The 26,692-nt window shown below is 45.7% G+C and overlaps 1 protein-coding gene across 2 annotated transcripts in view; it reads right to left on the bottom strand.

Moving 5' to 3' along the window:
- The window catches only part of GPSM3 (G protein signaling modulator 3), a 51,013-nt gene that overhangs the window by 7,841 nt on the left and 16,480 nt on the right, over positions 1-26,692 (bottom strand). For both annotated transcript variants that reach the window (XM_044306411.1, XM_044306410.1), the window contains one exon: positions 11,689-11,881. In XM_044306411.1, coding sequence (XP_044162346.1) covers positions 11,689-11,763 — 75 coding nt within the window. In that variant the 5' untranslated portion in view covers positions 11,764-11,881. The remainder of the gene's footprint in view (positions 1-11,688; positions 11,882-26,692) is intronic.

The raw sequence follows: 26,692 nt of genomic DNA, 5'->3' as shown, positions 1-26,692 counted from the left end.
CCCCTTTAAAGCATAGGCAAGATGGGCAATTACCCCAGTGTCACCGGTAAGAAATGGTGGTTATTAGAAACAAAGACTAGTGTTGATCACGAATATTCTAATCGCGAATATATAACATTGCTGATTTTTGCAAACAAGAAAATAATGACTGGAGATCACAAATTCTCGAATTTATAGCAAATATTCGGCCGAAATATTGCGAATTCGAATATTGCCTATGCCACTCATCACTAGTAAAGACCAAGAAATTTAAATTTTTCAAACATGAATGTAAAAAAGTTATAACATTCTTGTGATTTTGCAAGTTCTCCCACTTATAAATCATGGAAGGGTCCGAAATTCACATTGTAGGAGCATTCCAGCTCTGAGAGACAGAATAAAAAAATAATTCAGGAAATCACATTGTATGATTTTTAAAGAATTTCTTTGTCTTGCACTGCTGAACATAAGTATTGGAACACCGGAGAAACAGCAAGAGTTCTGTCTCTCTAAGACCTGTTACTGTGCCTTTAAAAAGTCCACCTCTACTCCACTCATTAATCTAACTTAGTAGCACCTGTCTGAGCTCTTTAAAGACCCCTGTCCACCCCGCAGTCAGTCAGACGCCACCTACTACCATGGGCAAGACCAAAGAGCTGTCAAAAGATGCCAGAGACAAAATTGTGGACCTCCACAAGGCTGGAAAGGGCTACGGGGCAATTGCCAAGCAGCTTGGTGAAAATAGATCAACTGTTGGAGCAATTGTTAGAAAATGGAAGAGGCTAAAGATGACTGTGAGTCTCCCTCGGACTGGGGCTCCATGCAAGATCTCACCTCGTGGGGTATCACGGATGATAAGAAAGGTGAGGAATCAGCCCAGAACTACAAGGGAGGAGCTGGTCAATGACATGAAGAGAGCTGGGGCCACAGTTTCAAAGGTCACTGTCGGTAGAACACTGCGCCATCATGGTTTCAAATCATGCATTGCATGGAAGGTTCCCCTGCTCAAGTCATCACATGTCCAGGCCCGTCTGAAGTTTGCCAATTGCAGTGTCCCAGGGGGTCAGTAGTGTATGCTGGGCTTTGTAGTGCAGATTGACCACTAACCTGGGATCCACTGTCGTCTTCAATTGGGGCAAATACTGGAACAGGCAGGTATTTAACAGTTCGTGACGCCAGTGTCAATTAAACGGTGACACGCCGTGTATGGTATCGTAGAAGAATGAAGCAAGCATAGGATAGCCAACAAAAACTGGAACTTTTACTGAATATCAGTGGATACAGCTGGTTCTTGGGAGTACAGAATGGCCGGTCTTAGCAAGGCATTATACAGAGTGTTGATTACAGGAGATGCAGTACAGGCGGTTTGCACACTATTCCTGACTGGTCCTGCTACATGTGACTTTCTCTCCAAGGTCTAATGCCCTATAGCTGGCGTACCCTTGAAGCTGTCTTTATATAGTACCTCCTCTGTTGTCTTGAGTACCTCTTGCTTTATCTGATCGGCCTCTGTGGTATTCTGTGTCTTCAGGCTGTTTAGCTATGCCCTTCTGACTTCTATGCATAAGGACTCAGGAGGGGAACCCTCTCTGTACTGAGTCTGGAAACTTCTACCCTTCTGAGCTAGGCCCTAGCCTATTTATACTGAACTGGGGGCTCCCTCTGCTGGCTGTTATAAGGATTGCCGGTAACCGGCCTGACTGGCTTAAAGGGAACTACACACTCAAATCTAGCAGTGTCGGGTAGCCTACCCGTATGCTGCACACCCCCAGACTTTAACGTGAGTAAGGCCTCGTACTCACACACATGCCTGAACCAACATAAGCTGCTGCATAATTTAAACATTGCATTATAAATATAATAAACAACTATTTCACACAAAAATATAACATTTGCAATAAATGACGCAAGAAAAAGGGGCGTCTTCTTTCTTCTTAGACATGGCCGCTGACCTGGCACAGCGGACTTAAGGTGAACCAGGTTAGTCTATTTTTTCCTTGACTGAAGTATAATAAGGAACTACACAGGGTTTCCCCGTGGGTATAGAACAGGCAAGGGCTCACGTGGAGGAGTCCATTCTTGCGTACAAACGTCAAGCAGGCTATTTCTATTAACAACTGTTCGGGGGGAGACACCACCAGCATAGTCAAAGTCTCCTAAATGGACTGGCGGACGTCCCCTGGTTATCCGGGTGGACCTTCTCAACACAGGGGTCTCCTCTTCCCTTAGCAACGAGGTAGAAGAGAGAGGAGCAACAGGAGGATCTCCATCCGTGAGACCTTGGTCAGGAACAACTGGAACAACAGGAACAACAGGATCCACTAGAGGGGGAGCTGGACCCGGGGCATCTTGAACCGGCTCTTCTGGAAGTGAAGGTACAGTAGGTGCCGGAGCGGGCACCAACAAGTTCAACCATGGTGTCAGAAGCCAATGCATGGGATCAGCGTCATACCTTAGATCACGGACAGCCTGCATAGGATCCTCGGGCCGTATTGATGACTCTGACACAGGGGGTTCAGAGATAGAACTCTCGGCACTGGGTTCTGGTGTCAGGCAGAGCTTTAACCGGTTTCGGTGTACAATTTGGGATCCCCTGCCTTCCCGGGTGATCTCATAAGTGTGAGTTCCAACATTTGGGATTGCAGTGACAACATAGGGACTTTGTTCCCATTTACTGTCCAGTTTACTGGTGCGGCGGTTATTTTTTAACCATACCACAGCCCCTATTGTCAAGGGTTCTGCATGGGCTGCTTGGTCATAGTCTCTCTGCTGCCGGTCTCTAGCATAGTCCATACGTTCCTGAACAATATCTTGGGCCGTATTCAATCGCCTTTGGTGTTCAGCAACCCAGTCGGTATTAGGTAATGGGTTGATGCAATCAGGTACGAGTACGTCCAAGGAGTGGTCAGCAGGCAATAATCCTTGGCGCCCAAACATCAAATAGAAGGGGGTATACCCGGTGGAACAGTGTATGGTATGATTGTATGTGAACATGAGCTGTGGCAACAGATTAGGCCAATCTCCCCTGGTTTCAGGAGGCACGGTCCTCAGCATCTCTATCAAGGTCTGATTCATTTTTTCACACAATCCATTACCTTGCGGATGGTAGGCCGTCGTCCGGATCTTCTTACAGTTATGCAGGCGACACAGTTCATGGAACAGATGGGACTCAAAAGCAGGACCTTGATCGGTGAGGATCTTTTCTGGACAACCGTAGGGCAGGAGGAAGTGTTTCCAGAACAGTTCGGCTGTAGTCTTGGCCGTCTGGTCTCTCACAGGCACCGCTACAACAAACTTAGTGAAATGGTCAATAATAGTCATAGCGTACACATACCCTGAGCGACTAGGTTCCAGCTTCACATGGTCGATGGCGACAAGTTCAAGAGGACGAGTACTTACAATGGGTCTCAGTGGTGCCCTCTGATCATGGTGTTCACCTCGTTTCAAGGTACAGGCTACACACTCTCGACACCACTTCTCCATGTCTTCTCGCATGCCCACCCAGTAAAACCGCTGGCGGATATTTGCCTCAGTCTTTTGGACCCCAAAGTGACCGGATTGATTGTGGTACATCTCCAACACCATACCTGCATCTCGTCGGGGTATGAGAATCTGATGCACCCTCTCGTTGGACACTGGGTCTAGGCTTCTCCGCAGCAACAGGCCCTTTTGTATGAAGAGCTGATGGCGCTGTCTCCACAGTTTGATGAGCTCAGGATCTGTACTCTTACGCCGAATCCTCTCAGGGGTTCTGCCACTGGTGATGAAGTCCAACAATTCACCCAGCACTCTACTTTCAGACTGTAGTTTCACCCACCTTTCTTCTTTGAGTTCAGGCCTACTGGAGGGTGAAGGAACTGCAGCTCTGTTACTGGTAGCCCGAGCCTGATCCTGTTGAGCAAATTTATGGTAGAAGGCTGGCATTTCTACATCTTCCCAAGCATCTCGCACATCATCAGGAGCTGTCTCTGTGGGGAGTCTGGATAAAGCATCAGCATTGTCATTAGTACGTCCAGCACGATATTTTACAGAGAAATCATAGTTGGCGAGGCGAGAGGCCCATCTTTGCTCCAAAGCCCCCAATTTAGCTGTATTTAGATGTGCCAGAGGGTTATTATCAGTGAATGCAATGAAGGGGGTAGCGGCTAGATAATCTTTGAATTTTTCCGTCACTGCCCACACTAATGCCAGGAACTCTAGTTTGAAGGAACTATAATTCTGGTCATTTTTCTCAGCTCCTTTCAGGGAGCGGCTTGCATAAGCTATCACTCTTTCTTTTCCCTCTTGGATCTGGGCTAACACAGCCCCCAGGCCTCGCTTGCTAGCATCAGTATACAGATGGAAGGGCTTGCTGTAGTCTGGATAACCTAACACGGGAGGCTCAGTCAGTTTCTTTTTTAACAACTGGAACGCTATCTCTCTTTCTTCATTCCACTCAATGGGCACTGGAGTTCTAGGACTTTTCTTGGGCTGCCCCCTCAAGAGTTCCTGGATAGGATCGGCTATTTGAGCAAAATGGGGGATAAAACGTCTATAGTAGCCGGCAAAACCAAGGAAACCCCTCACCTCTTTGACGGTAGTGGGGACCGGCCAGTTACGGACAGCCGCTAACTTATCCGGGTCAGGTTGTATGCCCTCTCCGCTTACCACATGCCCCAGGTATTTTACCGCAGGTTTGAGCAAGTGGCACTTGGATGGCTTTACCTTCAGGCCATATTTGATAAGGATTTCAAATACCTCTGCTAAGTGTTTCAGATGGTCTTCATATGTTTTTGAGTACACAATGACGTCATCTAGATACAGCAGCACTGTTTCGAAGTTTTTGTGACCCAAGCACCGTTCCATTAGTCTCTGGAAAGTTCCTGGGGCATTACATAACCCGAACGGCATACAATTGAATTCGAACAGGCCCATGGGAGTGGTGAAAGCCGTCTTTTCCCTATCTGCCGGGGCCATGGGTACTTGCCAGTAGCCACTGGTCAAGTCCAACGTGGAGAAATAGGCAGCGGAGCCCAGAGCAGTTAGTGACTCCTCAATGCGGGGCAGTGGGTACGCGTCTTTGTGGGTTATTTGATTAATTTTTCTATAGTCCACGCAGAAACGGATACCACCATCCTTCTTCTTTACAAGGACCAGGGGTGCCGCCCACGGGCTACGACTGTCCCGGATTACATTAGAGTCTTTCATCTCTTGGATCATTTCCTTTACAGTCTGATAGGAAGTAGGCGGTAAGGGTCTGTATCTCTCCTTGATAGGAGGATGAGAGCCAGTAGGTATGGTGTGTTGTATGGCACTAACCTCTCCATAATCAGTAGCATGTTTACTGAAGGCCTGGTGGTGCTCTTTGACAAGCTGTAGTATCCCCTCTTGTTGACGTCGGGGGGGTAGTCTCGTCCCCGACATGGAGCTCTTCCCACCAGGGCACTTGTGACTGGGGCACCGGCGGACATCCGCTGACTGCAGCTGGCGGCTTTTCTGCCACTGGAAGACGGATGATGTCTTGGAAGAACACCTGAGAAAGCTGGGCAACAGGGTCATGCTTAGTAAGCGCAACAGGATGATCACTCAGGTTAATCAGACGGACAGGTACTTTACCTTGGGAGACGTTCACCAGGCACTTGGCAGCTCTCACGTAAGGGTAGTTCTCCATCTGGATTGGTTCCACCAGGGCTGGATAATCTTGGCCTTGGACTCCCAGGACAGCACGACACCATAAGAGAGTTTGGGAATTAGGAGGCAAAGTCACAGGCTTATTATCACGAATCCTGGCAGTACAAATTTCTCCTTTCCCGTTAGCAAACCTCTGCTGGGCACTTAACACAGTGATAGTCTTTTGAATCACCCTCTTGGATGCAGAGGAAGCGGTGGGCAGAGTCTGGTGTAATACGGCAAGTATTTCTGCATAACAGTTTTTGAAGACATTGGTGCCTAGAATGACAGGATGTCCTCCTCTGTCGCCAGCCTGTACTACTATCACCCCCTGTTGAGGCAAGGTTACTTCTCCCACCTGCAGGGTGGGTTCCCAGTATCCATGGATCTTTACCGGTTTGCCATTGCTGGCGACAATCTCTACCCAGGATTCAGGCGGCTGGGTCAATTGGTTGGTGTCCCAGAATCTTTCAAAGGCGGGCAGCTGAATAGTAGTGACCTGAGACCCAGTATCTAATAGGGCTTCAAAGGGGACCCCGTTAATCTCCACATTGATTTTAGGATGGGATCCTACATACCGTGGCATCCAATTTGGATCTTTTGGACCTAGTGTTCTACCTCCCGAGGGGTGGTCCTCAGCCTCAGGGGTTGCCCGTTTAACTGCCAGCAAGTGGATTCTGTGTGTCCCATCTTTTTGCAGTATGCACACACGGGCCGCTTGCGACCCCTATTGCGCCTCCCAGGATCCCTGGGGTGAGTCGCTTGGTATGGAGGTGGGAACGGCTTAGAGGGTGACAGGAACTCCTCTTCTGACATCATAGGTTTTTCCCATTCCTCCATTTTTCTGCACACTCTCTCTAGGCTTTTAGTGAGGTGATTTACTTGCTCTGTCAGCATGGCGATAGTATCGGTAGCTGTAGCCTGAACAGCTTGACCGGCCTCAGCTCGGTTAATGATAAACGGTTTTGACCTGCAGGCTGATAACTCAGGTGGGGTGTTCAACTCTGTAGATACTGCTGACCCCAGAATTTTTATAGCCAGTTCTTTAAAGTCCAGAAAGGTACTGTTAGGGTGTTGGGCGGACAGCATCTTTAATTGGGTCCTTATTTGCTCACTAGCCACTCCGGTAATAAATTGTTCCCTCAGGGTCTGATCCTGGTTATCAGCTTCCTTGGGATCTATCTGAATTACAGCCCCCAAAGCCTCCTGAAGTGATAGGGCATAATCACGGAGGGACTCACCGGGCCTCTGTTTCTTGCCAAAGAAGTGCATCTTTATCTCTGAGGCAGTCCTCGTTTCAAAAGTGGCCCTGAGGCGGGTGAATATCTGCTCTAGAGTACTCCGTTCCGCAGCAGGCCAGGATAATACCTCTCTGCGGGCAGCCCCCTCCAGTTGCGCTAGCAAGATTTCCATTTGCTGATCGGCATTTATGGGGTATAGTTTGAATAAGGCCAGCAACTTTTCCTTAAAGTCCCTTAGGGTATGGGCCTCTCCGTTATAGCGGGGAAACCATGGGGCCCCAAAATAGTAAGGCATGGTAAAGGGCATCATGCTGGGGGCTATAGGATGATTAGGAGCCGCAAGCTCTCCCGGGTCCGGCCGCTCGGCAACTCCCGGATCTGACATGTTAACTTATTACGAGGTGGCTGCTGGTGACTAAAGGGGCCGGAACAATCCCCTTCCCTCCGGATACAAGTTCTTACCGGTATCGCCGGGTTCGTGCAGGCCAAATCTCGTGAGACTCCGGACGTCCTGTGTACGCGGTGACGTTGCTGACGCAGGAAAAGCAGGGCCGCGGCGGTGCGATGATGAAGAGGGCGGGATTCTCTGTGTCTTTGAAGGGATCCGCCCACGGAGGTCCTCAGCAGCGCGGGAAACTTTACTCCAGGCGGCCGGTGGCCATCTTGATCACGATTCCCTGACAGCAAGCAGGGTGTTGCAAAGTCCAATAAATCACAGTCCACAAGTACGATTTTCTCTCTGGGGGTAGCGCAACACAGTACAGCGTCTCTGATTCCTCCCAGGCACAATTTCAATCCACCGGCTTGGAAATAAAGGGTACAGTCTTTGTAATACGGTGGTGGAATAGTTAAAGCACACAGTTCACACTTCTCTGCACTGTAGAAGTATGCGGATCCTGTTCGTGACGCCAAAAAGAGCGATGCAGTGTCCCAGGGGGTCAGTAGTGTATGCTGGGCTTTGTAGTGCAGATTGACCACTAACCTGGGATCCACTGTCGTCTTCAATTGGGGCAAATACTGGAACAGGCAGGTATTTAACAGTTCGTGACGCCAGTGTCAATTAAACGGTGACACGCCGTGTATGGTATCGTAGAAGAATGAAGCAAGCATAGGATAGCCAACAAAAACTGGAACTTTTACTGAATATCAGTGGATACAGCTGGTTCTTGGGAGTACAGAATGGCCAGTCTTAGCAAGGCATTATACAGAGTGTTGATTACAGGAGATGCAGTACAGGCGGTTTGCACACTATTCCTGACTGGTCCTGCTACATGTGACTTTCTCTCCAAGGTCTAATGCCCTATAGCTGGCGTACCCTTTAAGCTGTCTTTATATAGTACCTCCTCTGTTGTCTTGAGTACCTCTTGCTTTATCTGATCGGCCTCTGTGGTATTCTGTGTCTTCAGGCTGTTTAGCTATGCCCTTCTGACTTCTATGCATAAGGACTCAGGAGGGGAACCCTCTCTGTACTGAGTCTGGAAACTTCTACCCTTCTGAGCTAGGCCCTAGCCTATTTATACTGAACTGGGGGCTCCCTCTGCTGGCTGTTATAAGGATTGCCGGTAACCGGCCTGACTGGCTTAAAGGGAACTACACACTCAAATCTAGCAGTGTCGGGTAGCCTACCCGTATGCTGCACAATGACCATCTGGATGATCCAGAGGAGACATGGGAGAAAGTCATGTGGTCAGATGAGACCAAAGTAGAACTTTTAGGTCTAAACTTCACTCGTCCTGTTTGGAGGAAAAAGAAGGATGAGTTGCATCCCAAGAACACCATCCCTACTGTGAAGCATGGGGGGGGGTAACATCATGCTTTGGGGGAGCTTTTCTGCGAAGGGGACAGGATGACTGCACTGTATTAAGGAGAGTATGAATGGGGCAGTTTATTGTAAAATTTTGAGCAACAACCTCCTTCCCTCAGTCAGAGCATTGAAGATGGGTCGTGGCTGGGTCTTCCAACATGACAACGACCCGAAGCACACAGCCAGGATAACCAAGGAGCGGCTCCGTAAGAAGCAGATCAAGATTCTGGAGTGGCCTAGCAAGTCTCCAGACCTAAATCCAATAGAACATCTTTGGAGGGAGCTGAAACTCTGAAACCCCAAAACCTGACAGATCTAGAGGAGATCTGTGTGGAGGAGTGGGCCAAAATCCCTGATGCAGTGTGTGCAAACCTGGTCAAGAACTACAGGGAACGTCTGAACTCTGCAATTGCAAACAAAGGCTTCTGTACCAAATATTAACACTGATTTTCTCAGGTGTTCAAATACTTATGTTCAGCAGAGAAAGACAAATACATTCTAGAAAAATCATACAATCTGATTTCCTGATTTTTTTTTATTTTTATTCTGTCTTGTGGGAATGCACCTACAATGTGAATGTCAGACCCCTCCATGATTTCTAAGTGGGAGAACTTGCAAAATCGCAGGGTGTTCAAATACAGTACTTATGTTCCTCACGGTATATTTTAAAAGGGAAGTCACGGAAGAAGACCTGGCACCTCTCCTGACATATCTGTTTTAGTAATTACTCATATTCCTCGTAACAGTTCTGGAGCATCAATTCTTATAACTCTGTTGTTCTGTTCCTCTTTTACTCCTCCTGAACATTTATAAATAAGTTGGCAACTGATTGTTGGCAGTTGAGGGGGGGGGGGCAACTGACCAATCACTGCTGACCATTACATGATGATGGGATACACCATCACCTGGTAACAGGAATAACTGAGGAATGGCACAATACAAGGTTTTAAAAGAGGATGTTCTGGAATTGTTATTTTATGGAGAATACACGTATTTACAAGAAGAGACATGTCGGAGAGGTGACTGACCAGTCCTAACAAGACTTCTCAGCTCAGTCCCTGAGCACAGGTATTGGGTTCTACAGCTGGAGATGTGGCTCTACCATCCTAGCGATATGCCCCCATTGTCTGAGATGAGACAACCCCTTTAAGCTTATTATGGGTAAGAAACGCGTTAGAAACGACATCAGCTATTGTGTCAAATGTACATTTAGCCAGCATTATGTTTTCTCTACTTCTCCTATGGTCCACATGACTTTGTTGGGTGATCACAGCACAGCCGCCAGCATGGTAAACGGATAATACATTATTATGTATGCTACTTTTAGGACTTCTATGCATTAATCTTTACATGGTAGAAACCTTTAATATTCACCTGTGACCATAATCCCATGGAAGGAGTCTTCGTGTAGCTTCACATCTGCGGCACAACAGAGAACAGCCTGTTGGAGTTCTCCGGATCCAGCATGGGCCGCTTTCACACGAGCGTATCGAAAATATGTCCATATTCTGGCTTTGACATGCTCACAAATTCCAGATGATATACCATCCAGACTGTCATCAGTATTGCTTCATTAATTCATTCGGATATACATTGCGTATATCCTGTATATTTTATGCACCCCCATAGAGTATAATGGGCATATTTGGAAGGCCGCTTTTTGACATGAGTGCCAGCTTTCGGGCAGAAAACAGACAGGTTCAATTATAAGTCTACAGCAGGGGTCAGCAACCTTCAGCACCCCAGACCCTGTGAAACTACGACTCCCAGCATATGCTGTACACATGGTGGTATACTTTGGCCTGATGTTTGCGTCAACGTGCTCCTACCTTTAGGCTGTTGCCTCCTCGCTCAGTCTCCGTTGCAGAGATTGAGCTGAAGCAAGGAACTAAATGAAGTCCAGACTTTGTGAAGTTTAACTTTTCTTTACTTGAAATAGACTTGCACTAACAAAACGATACGGGAAATTTCACTTTATTGGTTCCAGCAGTAGGCATGGTTCTGGAATTTGACCTTGACTGTTTATTCTGTAATGCCAGTTTTGGTTACTGTCTCAAACAGAGTTGGGTGTCTTGGACCCGCTATCCCCTCTAATATACAAAGTCCTATTAATATCAGGAGTGGGCTGCTCTACGAGCTACTTTCCCAATGTTCCTACAGCAGGGGGGAAAACGCTTCCCTCACTGTGCCTTGTCTGGTCTCATTCACAGTCTAGCTCCAACTTTCTGAAAACTTTTCCTTGGGTGGGAAAGTGGAAAACCCACTTCTGCCCAAAGTGGGGCAGATTGAAAGGGTTATTTCCATTCATTCTAAAAGGTACCTGCCAGAACATTTGCCAGCTGCTGGAAAACCAGGCACATCACACGTAAAAACATGCATAACAATATTGAGGCACTAAGCGAGAAGACCCTGCAATAAATATACTGATGGGATACACTGCTAGACAAAGGAACCCATAGCCAGGTGACAAAATGGTAGTGCCCCACTCCAGGGTACTACACATGCACACTTACTCGGCTATTCTGGTCACTCCTATAGAACTGAAAGGAGGATTCTGGAAGTTGTAGTTTTAGGACAGCTGGAGGTTGCTGATCCCTGGTCTATAGGGTCCGATGGTACGTGGCAGCTATGCAGGATACAGAGAACTCTGGCAGGCTGTTCTGTGACGGAACAGCCTTCCCGATCCGTGATGTGAACATACCCTTACATGAGCAGGTGTAGTCATACGTGAGAAAATAATATCACACATGAGCAGATGTAGTCATAGGTGAACAAATACTGTTATATGTGAGCAGATACAGTCATACATGAGCAGAAAATCCTATATGAGCAGAGTGGATATAATTGTATGCGGGCAGATACAGTCATACATCAGCATATTCATCGGTAGATGTGGTTGTGTACGTGAATAGATGCAACTATGCGACCTCAGACCTGTCAGCCGCCCCCACAATACTCTGCCTATACAGACCTAGTGGCCGCATTTCTCTTCGCTCTTTTGTGTCATCTGCTCACCTCGGTTTGAGTGTCGCTGGGTCTCTGTTCGTCTGTAACCATCTTAGAGTTTCCGTGGTCTCCCATCTTACTCATTCTTCACAATAACGTCCTGTACCTTGTCTACATGCAATGTCTTCTCTCTCCTGGAAGGTTCTGCAGATCACCTTTATGCCGATTCCTTCCCGATTTCTCTCACGCAGCAGCTTTCATTCTGTAGAAGAAGTGAGAGGATGAGCCAGGGGTGGATTGGCCATAGACCTTACAGGGAAATTTCCCGGTGGGCCGATGCCCAGGGGGTCAGCCTGTAGAAGTTTTTGGGGATGTATTTTGTGCTGCTGGCAGTATTTTGTGATGGACTGTGATATTTGGCTCTGTTGGGGTGGTATAATGTGCCACAATATGGTATTCCTGGCCCTACCTTCCATCAATTTAGGCCCAACTACAAAATGGGGCCACTTTTAGTATTTTTTTTTCAGGGCCAAGTTCCCAGTCCACCCCTGGGATGAGTTATGGCTTGCAGATCATATGTGACCTTTAATCCTACATTGCAGTCTATTGGGCTCCATGTTGTGTCTCTGTGCCATAATATTCCCCACGAGAAGCAATGCTGTTTGGGCGTATATTGACCATAGTAATCCACTCTGTGTTGGAAATCAGAGAGACAGAGCAATATGGAGAGCACAGATCCCAAATAAACTCACATGCATAAGGCTTTGGGCCACGTTCAGACCGTTGTAATGCCCCAGGGGCCACATGAGATTTCATTTGTTGACACTGGTCCTCCACATTGTACATGTTCGATAAACCTTTTGCAATCTCTCCCTACTGTGCTGGTAGTAGTAGAAGCTCTGCAGGGGCGGGGTTTCATCTAAGCATGGGAGTTCCCTTACTTTTCATAGGTGTGCGAGCTGTGAGATTGATATCCATCTCTAGACAGTTGTAATGTGGCGGGAGCCATAAGAGATCCCATTTATATTATGGCCATCTGAATGTGTTTGAAAAAAGATTTTTAGTATAATTATAAAAATTGGTTCACTATTATAAATATCCCACATTGGGATCATTTGACCTTGCTGATCTCATCAGCACCAGATAAAAATTTCATTTGCCGACACTGATCTCTGCGTTGTACATGTTGGATAAACCTTTTGCAGTCTCTCCCTACTGTGCTGGTGGCAGTAGTAAAAGCTCTGCAGGGGCGGGGTTTCATCTAAGCATGGGAGTTCCCTTACTTGTCATAGGTGCGCGAGCTGTGAGATTGATATCAATCTCTATTTGGAGTTCAGTTTTTTGTATACCGACATTGTAACTTTTGGTAGGAGAGGGCGACTTCCTGACATTGAGTAATCTACATTACACAATGGTTTTCTGTAATGTTTACAGCAGGACTCATCACACCCGTGACCAGTCATTATCAGCCAAAGTAAAAACTGCACGATTCATGTAGGTAAGGAGGTAATGCTCACATGCGCAGTGGGATAGTGTATATAACCTAATGCCTTGTCCAGTATTTGGGCAGATAAGAGGGTATATCTATTGCTGCTGGTGATATTAAACATAGATTGAGCTGCGCCCCCAGTGGTGGCTCTGGGGATGGGCAATGTGAAGACAGTCTATGGTTAGGTGATATGGCTACATATTAATTTCCATATGATGGCCCCAATACTCATCCCTGCAGTTCTACTGATCAGAACTTAGATTTGCCATAGAACCTCTGGTTGCTGTTGGGGCAGAAACACGGGAGCTTAAATATAGCCATTTCACAAATCTGGTGCCAGCATAAAGGGGGATTTCCATCCAGGACACTGATGGTATATTGCCAAGCTATGCCATTAATGTCAGATAGCTGCAGTTCCCACCACTGGAACCCACTCCTATCTTTAGAACGAGGCCATCAAAGTGAAGGAGAGCAGACCACATATGGGTGGCTTGCTATCTATTCACGGGATTATTGATGATCTTGCTTTATCCAGTCTGTATTCACTCCATGTACCCAATCTCTTAATTGTATATATACTACAGATGAGCGAACCTTTCATAACTAGAAAAATAGCTAAGCCAGCCTCACATTTACAAATTTCTCTTTCAGGATAAAAGCCCTTTATCAGAACAAAGCAGATAGAAACAGCTTTCCTAGTTGCAAGTAGAGCTGGCCTTGCGGTTTGCCCGGCAGTCGTTTTGCGGTGAACTTTGCTCGTTCGCGATTCACCGAACATATGGTAATATTGGCACGCGCCATATTTTTTTTGCATAGCGCCGAACTTTGACCCATGACACGTCCATCAGGTGGGACAGGACAGCCAATTGAGATGTGTCAGCACATGGACACACCCCCAAACCTATAAAAGAACCCGATCTGGCAGCCATTTTCCATTATGTGTTTTGCCAGTGTAGGGAGAGGTTGCATTTTGGAGCAGGGACAGCAAACGCTAGCTAATAGGGCCACAAAAGTCCTTTAAAGGACTGGTATAGGTGTGCCATCGATAGGTGGGATATACTGATAATATACTTTCTAACATAGAAATTATAGTGTATTTGTATTGTGCAGCAGTTGTGTGCGGTTCTGCTGCAATACTGCAGGTATATAGAGGGACAAGCGTTATTGGAGTAACTAATTGCAACGGGTGTGATATACCTGTTGCCCCCCCAAAAAAACTGATTGAGGACTGCAATATACCTTCTGTAACGGATCTCCTAGCACCCCGACCGGGTACCTCCGTTGATGGATGCTCCTAGTGCTTCCCGAGGACTCCAAGCACTCTGCTCTACACCAAAACCACCACAGGAACAGCTCTTACAAGAGCTAATAGTATAGCCAGGGGAGTATAGCAAATCTTCAGCGTATAGCAATCCCCAGTGTCGATCAGTTACCCAAACACCAGCCTCAACATGATGAAGGGTAAAACAGGAACTCTTTATTGAACACACAGAATTGACTTATATACACACACATGACATACTGAGGACATGACATGACGCAATTAACAAACACACTGGCATTGTCTGACGCAATCAACAATGAACATGCAAACAGATATCTTCACCCCCTCCATAATGAATGAATGGGAAGAGGAGACACATGTGATGGGATTATCTCCTGAGTGTATCATAGGAGTCGGCTGCTATTATAATCAACTATCTTAATCCCATCACTAACACAATCAGTGGGGGTCTCAGTGCAGAGTTAACCCTTTTTGTGTTGCTGAATCCACACCATGCTTTTTTAATGGGCAATAGGAAATATGTGGCATATAAATTACACACATAAATCAGGGTTCATAGTTCCTTGTAACCCCAAAAGGTCTGAGGGGGTCTCCATACTTCTTCCACAAAATCCTGATTGAGGGGTGCCATATACCTGTTTCCGCCAAATACTGATGCCTATTGTCTAATTTTTGGGGCCTGTACTGGCCGACAGTTACATTTTTATCCTGTGACCGCCTAATGTACCTCCAACCACAGAATCCAAAGTTCTTTGCTGTCAGGTGAATGCCTATTGGCTAATATTTGGGGCCTGTACTGGCCGACAGATAAATTGTTTTATCTGTAGCCATCTAATCACACCCCTGTCTCACTCCTCTGCCTCTCATTATTGTGGCATATGAACCACATTTACTAAAAGGACCTTCTAATGTCACAGGGTCATGTGACTGTGCCCCCACCCCGTACTGTGCCCCCTTATACCCTACATTGTGCCCTCTTACCACACCCTGTGCAGTGCCCCTAGTCATTCCCTGTACTGTGCCCTCTTATACTCTTTTATCCTGTTACGGTATGGCGGTGTTATCCGGTCACTGTGCAGAGGTGTTATCCGGTAAATGTATGGCGGAGGTATCCAATATCTGGATGGCCATAACCAGGGCCGTCTTTAATATTGATTGGACCCTGGGCAAAAATTTACTTGGGCCCCCTGGATCCCGCCTTCCCACACCTTAGCAGGCAATCACGCCCTCCACCACAACACACTAAAAATCCACACATCTGGTAGAGTACAGTGAATGACTGTAAATACTTCCAGTTCTGAAGACTCCAGCGGCTCAGGATCAGTGCTCTGGGCTCAAGCTGGAAGTGGGCACTGCTCTGCAGAAAGGAGACCAGGGCTCGGCTCACCCTAGTGTTACAGTGCACCCCAGCACCCCACAGTATGCAGTATAGCACCCTATAGTATACAGCACCCTATAGTATACAGCACCCCACACTATACAGTACCCCACAGTATATAGTAGAGCAGTATAGCAGCCCACAGTATACAACACCCCACAGTATACAACACCTCACAGTATACAGTAGAGCAGTATAGCACCTCACCGTATACAGCACCCCAAACTATACAGCACCCCACACTATACAGCCCCCACACTATACAGTACAGCAGTATATCACTCCACACTATACAGCCCCCACAGTATACAGTACAGCAGTATAGCACTCCACAATATATTGCACCCACAGTATACAGCCCCCCCCCCCCCACTATACAGGCCCCCACACAGTATACAGGCCCCCCACAGTATACAGGCCCCCCACAGTATACAGGCCCCCACTATACAGTAGTTTACAGTATATTAGCATAACAGCCCCTGTCACCTTTTTCTGATGTAATCTTCACAAAAAAAAGCTCCAAACTTCTCCTGCAACACTCCTGTTAGGACCTGTGATGACCTCATAGCCATGTGACCAGTAATATTGCTAGGTTACTGGTCACATGGTGATGATGTAATCTAAGGTCCTAGATCACATTCACAGCTCTAACAGTACGATGCCTGGACTCAGTGCCGGCAGGCATGGCATGGCAGCACCCCCTGTGTAGCTAACAGCCTGACACCCGGGGCAGTGACTAGCAGGGCTCAAGAGGCAGCTGCCTTGGGAACCCCAGGAGCAACTGGGCCCGGGCAGCTGCCCCTTTTGCCCCTTGGTAAAGACGGCCCTGGCCATAACTGAATCCCTTTCCCTGCCCACGCCATCCTTTTTTAGACCTGGCATGAGCGGGAAAAATATGCAGATTGCGGTGCTAAGGACCTTTGCGCCACAATCTGTGTCAGAAATACGCCTAACAGACGGATTTCTAATAAATGACCCCCTAATTGTATGATTATTCGGAGGTAGGGTTAATATCTTTATATTATATAGATTCTAGTGTATTATACTGTGCCCTGTATTTCCTAGTAGAAAATGATCCTTGGGAAACACAGTCCTCATCCCTGACCACCAGGACCAGGTAGCGCTCAGTACATGGCGGCCTCCCCTCTCCGCCACGCTGCTCCGCTGTGTACTGGTGCTTATTCTGACACTAGGGCTGGGTTCACATCCTATTTTTTCCATTTATTTAATGTATACCAAAAATGTATGCGTTAACAGATGTCACAGACTGATGCCGTACAGTGGCGTCTGTTCACCATACAGTCCCATGGTATAAAAAAAAATTATGTTAACGTACGCATTTTTTTACTGGACTCTGCAGGATACAAAAACGTTGAGTGTTGCACATTTGAATACATCAAACAGATAGGAAATAAAAAAAAGTCTAGGCTCCGGCAGGGCACATTTTTGAGAGTTTTCCTTTAAGACACATAAAAATGGCCCCTGGTATATCACTGTCCATGTTGTGGGACTATTTGTGTACTTCTACTAAGTGTTTGCTGGCTGCAAATATGACCTGCAGGTTTTTCAGGTTTCGCCTGCCATTAAAGTGAATGGGGCCCGACGCGCGGTTCGAGAACATTTGATGTTCGTCCATCACTAGTTGCAAGGCCTTGGGGAGACCTCAGGGTGGATACTATTTCGGCTTGGGTACTTAAGCCGACTCGAATCTCAGTTTGAAAATGGTTTTCAAATGCAATTATCAAAGTCTGAAGTTATTCAACAAAGTCTCGCAAGACTTTGGACATAACTAATTTCCCCTCCACGAAGTCCATACATTTTAATGCTGTACAGAGACAGATCTCCGTACAGCATTCAAAAAGGGGTCAAAAACAGAACCCAGAAACTACAGGCTGGTAAGTTTAACATCTGTTGTGATTAAACTTTTTGAAGGTTTTCTAAGACATGCTATCCTGGAGTATCTCAATGAAAATAAGTGTTACGACCAGTGGGTGGGACCCACTGGTCAAACTAGAGAGAGTGGATTCACTGCGTCAACCAAGGCATGGTCACCTACAGGATTAGCTATTATGGTTGACAGCTGACTCACACTGTCAGACACCAGGTAGCGCTCAAAAGCCTCAAGTTGCGGTTAGAACCGTAGTTAGTACGAACTGGGTCCAATAGCAGACATGGTGGTGAGAAGTGGTATTGCAGAGAAGAAGGGAGAAAAAGAAGCAGATGATGATGACGCCCGACAGAGGCAGAAGCTGAAGCGTGGTCAGAGACAAGCCAGACAGTGGATCACACAGGCTCAGGGTCAGACAGGTCCAGAAGTCGATGCAGGCGGCAAGCAAACAGAATGGTTAAACAGGCTGGGTCAAACACAGAAGATAAGAACAGAACACCTTCACTATTACTGTTAGTACCTCAACGCTCAGGCCTAACAATAAGTGTATAACACCGTATCAGCCTGGTTTCATGAGGGATCGGTCATGTCAAATCAGTTTCTATGAGGAGGTAAACTGGGGGAAAATGTCTGTAAGTGGGTAAGTAACTGGCTCAGTGATAGAAAACAGAGGGTGGTTATTAACAGTACACACTCAGATTGGGTCACTGTCACTAGTGGGGTACCTCAGGGGTCAGTATTGGGCCCTATTCTCTTCAATGTATTTATTAATGATCTTGTAGATATACACACACACTACAGAGGACAGTATACTGTGTGTGTGTGTATATATATATATATATATATATATATACACACACACACACACACAGTACAGACCAAAAGTTTGGACACACCTTCTCATTCAAAGAGTTTTCTTTATTATTATGACTATGAAAATTGTAGATTCACATTGAAGGCATCAAAACTATGAATTAACACATGTGGAATTATATACATAACAAAAAAGTGTGAAAATATGTCATATTCTAGGTTCTTCAAAGTAGCCACCTTTTGCTTTGATTACTGCTTTGCACACTCTTGGCATTCTCTTGATGAGCTTCAAGAGGTAGTCACCTGAAATGGTTTTCACTTCACAGGTGTGCCCTGTCAGGTTTAATAAGTGGGATTTCTTGCCTTATAAATGGGGTTGGGACCATCAGTTGCGTTGTGGAGAAGTCAGATGGATACACAGCTGATAGTCCTACTGAATAGACTGTTAGAATCTGTATTATGGCAAGAAAAAAGCAGCCAAGTAAAGAAAAACGAGTGGCCATCATTACTTTAAGAAATGAAGGTCAGTCAGTCCGAAAAATTGGGAAAACTTTGAAAGTGTCCTCAGGTGCAGTCACAAAAACCATCAAGCGCTACAAAGAAACTGGCTCACATGCGGACCACCCCAGGAAAAGAAGACCAAGAGTCACCTCTGCTGCGGAGGATAAGTTCATCCGAGTCACCAGCCTCAGAAATCGCAGGTTAACAGCAGCTCAGATTAGAGACCAGGTCAATGCCACACAGAGTTCTAGCAGCCGACACATCTCTAGAACAACTGTTAAGAGGAGACTGTGTGAATCAGGCCTTCATGGTAGAATATCTGCTAGGAAACCACTGCTAAGGACAGGCAACAAGCAGAAGAGACTTGTTTGGGCTAAAGAACACAAGGAATGGACATTAGACCAGTGGAAATCTGTGCTTTGGTCTGAGGAGTCCAAATTTGAGATCTTTGTTTCCAACCACCGTGTCTTTGTGCGACGCAGAAAAGGTGAACGGATGGACTCTACATGCCTGGTTCCCACCGTGAAGCATGGAGGAGGAGGTGTGATGGTGTGGGGGTGCTTTGCTGGTGACACTGTTGGGGATTTATTCAAAATTGAAGGCATACTGAACCAGCATGGCTACCACAGCACCATGAAGGAGAGTGATGGGGTGCTGCGCCAGATGACCTGGCCTACACAGTCACCGGACCTGAACCCAATCGAGATGGTTTGGGGTGAGCTGGACCGCAGAGTAAAGGCAAAAGGGCTAAGCATCTCTGGGAACTCCTTCAAGACTGTTGGAAGACCATTTCAGGTGACTACCTCTTGAAGCTCATCAAGAGAATGCCAAGAGTGTGCAAAGCAGTAATCAAAGCAAAGGTGGCTACTTTGAAGAACCTAGAATAGGACATATTTTCTGTTGTTTCACACTTTTTTGTTATGTATCTAATTCCACATGTGTTAATTTATAGTTTTGATGCCTTCAGTGTGAATCTACAATTTTCATAGTCCTGAAAATAAAAAAAACTCTTTGAATGAGAATGTGTGTCCAAACTTTTGGTCTGTACTGTATATCAGTATATTGCTACAGATGGATCTGAATCTTGTGCAGAGAAGTGGCAGATGAGGTTTAACACTGACAAATGTAAGGTTATGCACATGGGAAGGAATAATGCAAGTCACCTGTACATACTAAATGGTAAAACACTGAGTAACACTGACATGGAAAAGGACCTAGGAATTTTAGCTGACAGCAAACTAAACTGAAGCAACAGGGACGTAGCTATAGTAGAAGCAGGGAAAGTGGCTGCTATGGGACACAAATGCAGAAGGGGTCCACCTGGGAGGAGGGCTGAAAGATTTTATTGTCTGGGCCCCCTCAACAGTATTATACAATGACATTATATACAGTGACATGACATACAGCATATACTAGGGAATCAACAGCTATGTGATTCTTCAGCCAGCTCCCGCCTCCTGTATATGAATTCATGAGAGACTTATCTTCATTGGTGGCGCAGTGAACGCTGCCCCGCAACTTCTCTTGTCCTCCCTCCTCTCATTGGTGGCAGCGACGGCACAGGGGGAGGGAGACACTCTCCCCTGTGCTGCTGAGGGAACACAGAGATATTCGGTATATCGGCAAAATCGGTATATCGGCAAAATAGATGCAGATACCGTTAACGTTCAAAATCCTTAATAATCGGTCGATCCCTAGTATATACATGTAGGAAATGGACGGAGATGCTGCAAGACTTGGTCTGAGAGGGCCATCGTGACTAGCTGCAGGAGTGGTTGCAAAAAGGTTTCTGCTGGGGGTCCCATTTAAAAATGTGCTGTGGGGTCAAGCCAGTTCCAGTTACACCAGTTAATTCCATCATTTATTGTGAGCCTAAACCAGTAGTGAAGCCTCCACAGAGATGAGGTATAATGGAAAGATTTCCTCCTGTTCTGTGTTTTAGACCAACACCCACACAGTCAGGTTTCTGAAAAGGAGAGAAAGTATAAAAAGGACGGCTATGACTTCCCTTTTTTTAAATTCATTCATGGTTTTGACTTCCATAATTGCATCAAGAACCCTGACAGTGTGGCTGTACCCTATGGGTAGCATCAAAACATGCATAGATGCCCGTGATGAGAACATAGTCCTGCCACTTTACACATCACTAGTCAGACCACACATGGAGTACTGTGTACAGTTCTGGGCTCCTGTGAACAAGGCAGACATAGCAGAGCTGGAGAGGGTTTAGAGGAGGGCAACTAAAGGAATAACTGGAATGGGGGGACTACAGGTCCAGAAAGATTATCAACATTAGGGTTATTCACTTTAGAAAAAAAAAAGACTAAGGGGAGATCTAATAACTATGTAGAAATATATCAAGGGTTAGTACAGAGATCATTCCCATCATCTATTTATCCCCAGGACTTTGACGAGGGGACATCCTCTGAGTCTGGAGGAAAGAAAGTTTGTACACAAACATAGAAGAGCAGTGAGACTATGGAATTCTCTGCCTGAGAAGGTGGTGAGTTCACTAAAAGAGTTCAGGACGGGCCTGGATGTATTTCTGGAGCGTAATAATATTACAGGATATAGCTACTAGAGAGGGGTCGTTGATCCAGCGATTTATTATGACTGCCTGATTGGAGTTGGAAATTATTTTTTTCCCCTAAAATGAGAATTGGCTTTGACCTCATGAGGGTTTCTGTCTTCCCCTGGATCAACAGGCTTCACTGAATGGACGGAGGTATTTTTTTCAGCCTATGTTACTATGTACTTCTGTCCTCACGGTTCAGCTTTCGGTTTAGGTTTGTGTTTAAGTTCTCCTTGTCTGTCTGCCTTGCCTGTGTTACAGTTTTGGTTCCTCTCAGCCTTGCTCCTGCATCCATCACTACCCCACCCGCAAGCTCTCTAGTTCAGTGTTGCTATTATCTGCACTTCCAGTATTAGACTGTCCAGACTGCTTCTGTGATTGTGGTGCAGTTTCCCTGTGTCTCAGCCATCCAGCTACGTTTTCTACAGTCAAACATAATCCGACATAATCAGTATAAGTGACTGTTCAGACTGTTCCTGCAGTTTTGGTGTGTTTCCTGTGCCTAAAAGCTTCTGGTGCTTACACCAGAATCCTTGAGCTGCCAACTACACAGAGACTATCTCAGGAGGTAGTGGCCTGGTTGCTCCTCTGCAGCAAAGTCGAGATCCCTGTACATGGATTAAAGAGTGAATAACAGGGAAGTGCTGGAATAATGCCCTTATGGGTTTAGCTAAAAAACAAAACCAGTTAATTGGCACAGTGGGTCTACTCACTGATCCGTGATAATAAAAAGCCTAGAAAAAAAATAGAGTAGAAAATAAATGACCCATCTCTCATTATCCGAGAGTCAAAATGTGGGTAGTAGGGCATACAGCAGTGGCAGCATCAGCATTCAGCTAGTAGTAGCAAAAGTAGGTCACAGTTCTTCCTGGCTTCCAATCGGCACCACGTTATTATTGAGGACAATGAGGATAAGACTGTGGACTGGATGGCTCACTTCTCCTCTCAGTGCAGCAGGATGATGTGGAGGTGACTTCGGAGTCTGGCACCATGCCTTTGAGCCAGGGGTAACCGCATTCCTCCTGCTTCTTCTCCTTGCAACCCCAGAAAAGCCTTTCAGTTGAATCCATTGCCCTATCCTAATGAGGAGCATTCTTTTTTTTCCTAAGAGGCAACAAAACCCCACCACACACTACAGAGGACTCAGAATCTTCTTTTTGATGAATTGTTTGAGAATGATCAGCATCTGGACTGCCCTGAGGAGATGTTTCAGGAGACAGGGAGCCCCATGCATAGCTCTGTTGGTGGTGGTGGTAGTAGTGGCACTTGTAGCCACCGAAGGAGGCAATAGGGGCAGTGGTAGCGACAGTGGCACCCAGGGCATTACAGAGCAGGGGATTGAGCCAAGGAGCCTACAATGATGTTTCTTAGTCTGATAAAAGTGGTGTGGAGGGTGAGGACAATGATGATGATTGTGCATTGGACAGGACTTGGGAGCTGGATCAGGGTCCTAGACCAAGCTCGACTGCCACTAGCTCTGTGCGAGTATCTCCTGTATAGAGTTTTTCTCCACAAGGCCAGACACAAATCCACAGCCGTGTGCAAGATCTAAAGGATTAAAATAAGCCTTGGGTATTCAAACACAAACATAGGTATTAGGGCTGCATTGCTGCACATGAGGCGACATCACTGGATCCCGTAAGAAAATACAACTGGCCAGCATTCCGAATCAGAATAGATCTGTCCTACTCATGGTCTTCTTTGTGGTAGCCAGCCTGCATCCCCGAGCAGCACTGTGTCCTTGTCATCGTCATCAGCTGCTTCTTCCCTGATCGTCTTTGTCCTCTGTTCCATCGTGAGACCTCTGTAATGTAATGTGTGGCCCTGAGAAAACTGCAGTTGCTGCTGTACCACTTAGTTGTGGTAGATGTGGCACACTTCCACCCCTTCCCCAAAATATATTCTATAAAATCTAATTTATCGCTATTCCATCAGCAGCAGTTTTTGCCATATCCCATCTCTTGGACTTTTGGCCTGGTGTCTGTAGTGGCATAGTACAGCACCTTCACCAAAATGAAATGCTTTTCAAAAATGTAATCCTTGCCATCAGTTGGACTTTTTGCCGGGCCAGGCAGCCATATTATTATTGAAATGTGGCACATTACCGCTTTATCACCAAAATATGATTCTACTGTATTATAATCATACCTCTGTCTATTTTTTTCCCAAAAAAGTTGTTCCCCAGCTCATACCCAGTTCCCTGCCCCCATGGACTTTTGGACAGGCAAACTGGAAAAGTGTCTGGAACTGGCCCAGTTTGCTCTCATTGTACTTGTCTAGGCTCCAATGTCATCTGAGACTGGGTATTCAGTGCGGCACCACTTATTACCCCTACACACCCTACCCTTGCCACATCCACATTGCACTGCTGCTACTCTGAATTAACAGAGAGAATTTTTATAGGCTCGTTCTGAACAAGCCTCTTTTTTTTTACAATTAACACTTGTGCATATATAAATACAGGCAGGGTTCTGTCCGCATTAATACATCATTTTTGGATGCTTGTGTAGAACACACCCATGCTTTAGACATGAACATGTATGTGTATAAACCGGGGCAGGGATCTGGCCCCGATGAAGCATAAATTTGGATGCTTGGTCCCAACAAGTCACTGTTTTTTTTTCCCATAACACTGTGTTTTTAAACACCATCTGGCCTCAATAAGGGACAATTTTTTGGAAGCTTTCTTATATGAAAAAGCATAATACATGAGGCGGCACAGTGTATTTTTAAACACAATGTTTGTTAACAACATCAACCATGTGTTTACCCATAGCCATATAGGTCAGTGTCACTCAAAACATTGTTTGGTACTGCTGTCATTGTATTCAAGAGCTTAAAAGGGAGAAGTCAAGAAAGAGCAAAAATTTTTGTTTAAAAAAAGTGAAAAAAAAAATATATAAAAAATTCCTAGGAGACCTCATATACCAATTTTCAGACCAATTGAAGCATATTTGATTTGTGTAGAAAACTTTTATTAAAGTTTTTTATAATATTTGAAAAAAAAATCAGGCACCAAATGAATTTCAAGCAGTTCTCCTATGTCTAGCCTGCACCTATCTGACACTAATGGGATAACCCATCATAACCAGTGATGAGACAGGGGGCATGTCTTAAGGTGGTTTTAGACTATGCAATGCAGCAGCTGATTGTTGGGAAGGAAGAGTTCCTTCCTGACAGTTGGCTGCCCGCTCAGTGAAGTAGACCACTGCATTTACACACACACATATATATATATATTATACATACATACATATACACACACACACCACCCATTTTCAACCTAGGACAGTCTGAATTTCCCGGGACTGTCTCTGAAAATTTGGAACTGTTCCAAACTATGCTTTACCGTATCCCACATGATCAGACCCTGCACAAACACATATTACAGCAAAATTGTGTAACTATGTGGCAAGCAAAGGTTGCAGTCAGATCGGTGCCCTAGTGTCTGACGGGCCAAGGAAGCCCTCTGATACATACAAGGACGGCAGTGCTATAGATTCCACGCAAGTCCACAAGGATCCTTGAGATATACACACATTATATATATATATATATATATATATATATATATATATATATATATATATATATATTTTTATATATATATATATATATATATGTTGCATTGGACGAAGAGCTTGAACTACAACTATCAACCACATTTTCTGTTACATAGACTTCTCTTCTAGACGTGTTGCATAAACCCCGTTACACACATCTTACTGCTAACCACAACTTACAGCCACACTGCACAGATGTTCATGTACAGCCACAGACTGAACGAATAACCTTTATGCCTAAACATCTGCTCAGGTCCCTCTGCAAACCTGTATGAGGGACCATGGTAAACGCCGGGTGCCAATAATATATGGAAACTATTACAGAGAATGTTCATTCTTAGGCTACTTTCACACTCGTGTTTTGTGCGGATCCGTCATGGACGGATGCACTCCGATAATACAACTGTCTGCGTCCGTTCAGAACGGATCCGTTTGTATTATCATTAACATAGTCGTCTTGAACAGCATTGAAAGTCAATGGAGGACGGATCAGTTTTCTATTGTGTTTTCTATTGTGCCAAATTGTGTCAGTGAAAACAGATCCGTCCCCATTGACTTACATGGTGTGTAAGAACGGATCCGTTTGGCTCAGTTTCATCAGACGGACACCACAACGCTGCAAGCAGCGTTTTGGTGTCAGTCTCCTAAGCGGCATAGAGACTGAACTGATATATTTTGAGCGGATCCTTTTCCATTCAGAATGCATTAGAATGCAAACTGATCCGTTCTGGACCGCTTGTTGTAAGATCCCTGAACGGATCTCACAAACGGAAAGCCAAAACGAGAGGGTGAAAGTAGCCTAAAACACATCTAAATAATTCCAAAATTCTGTGCTTTATTAATTAACATAACGTTATCATGATTAGAGCTCAGTTTTTCTGACACAGACCTGCAAATGTCTTCATAATGTTAAATATTATTCTGTCAGCCGGCAGTCACCACTAGGGGGAGCTTATGAGCTTACTGCATACTGATCCTACATTAAACTTAATAGAAAAACAGTATGCGGTAAGCGCCCTCTAGTGGCAGCTGCAGGCATCCAGAATGTTATTACTATGTCTATGCAATAGACCTTGTATTTAAGGAGAAAATTCTATCCAGATTGATGCATTGCCCACCCCCATGCCAGACTGGGGGCTGAGCATGCATGTGTTTCAAAAGGGGAGAAATGGAGGATGGGGCACTTAACAGCTTGATCCTCCCCCCAACATCTGCCATCGAGGGAAGTCAAGAAACCCATTGGCAGGTCCAGCCGACATTAATCTAATGTGTACGGTCATCTTTCAGGTCTGTTGATATCATAATCATTATGGCAGATGGATGGGGCGATCGGGGAGGTTCACAGCTTTATGTGCGAAAAGGTCATGTGGGTCATGTTGCAAGTTGATTTTCTTTGTGGCTTGTGGTAAAGGAAGCCTGAAAAATCCAAAAACAGCAAAGAACAGACTGTACCATGCACAACTGCACCCATGCTCCACAGACCACATAACAGCCTACAGTACCCATGGGCCTGCCGGTGGATGTCCCGAAAGCCGATCAATGAATTATCCCTGCCTGAAAGTAAACATATTTATTCCAAGACGT

The sequence above is a fragment of the Bufo gargarizans genome, chromosome 9, assembly GCF_014858855.1.
Source record: "Bufo gargarizans isolate SCDJY-AF-19 chromosome 9, ASM1485885v1, whole genome shotgun sequence".
In the NCBI taxonomy this organism is placed as follows: Eukaryota; Metazoa; Chordata; class Amphibia; order Anura; family Bufonidae; genus Bufo; species Bufo gargarizans.
Note: the sequence above shows the minus strand (reverse complement) of the source record. Positions and strands in the feature narration are given on the sequence as shown.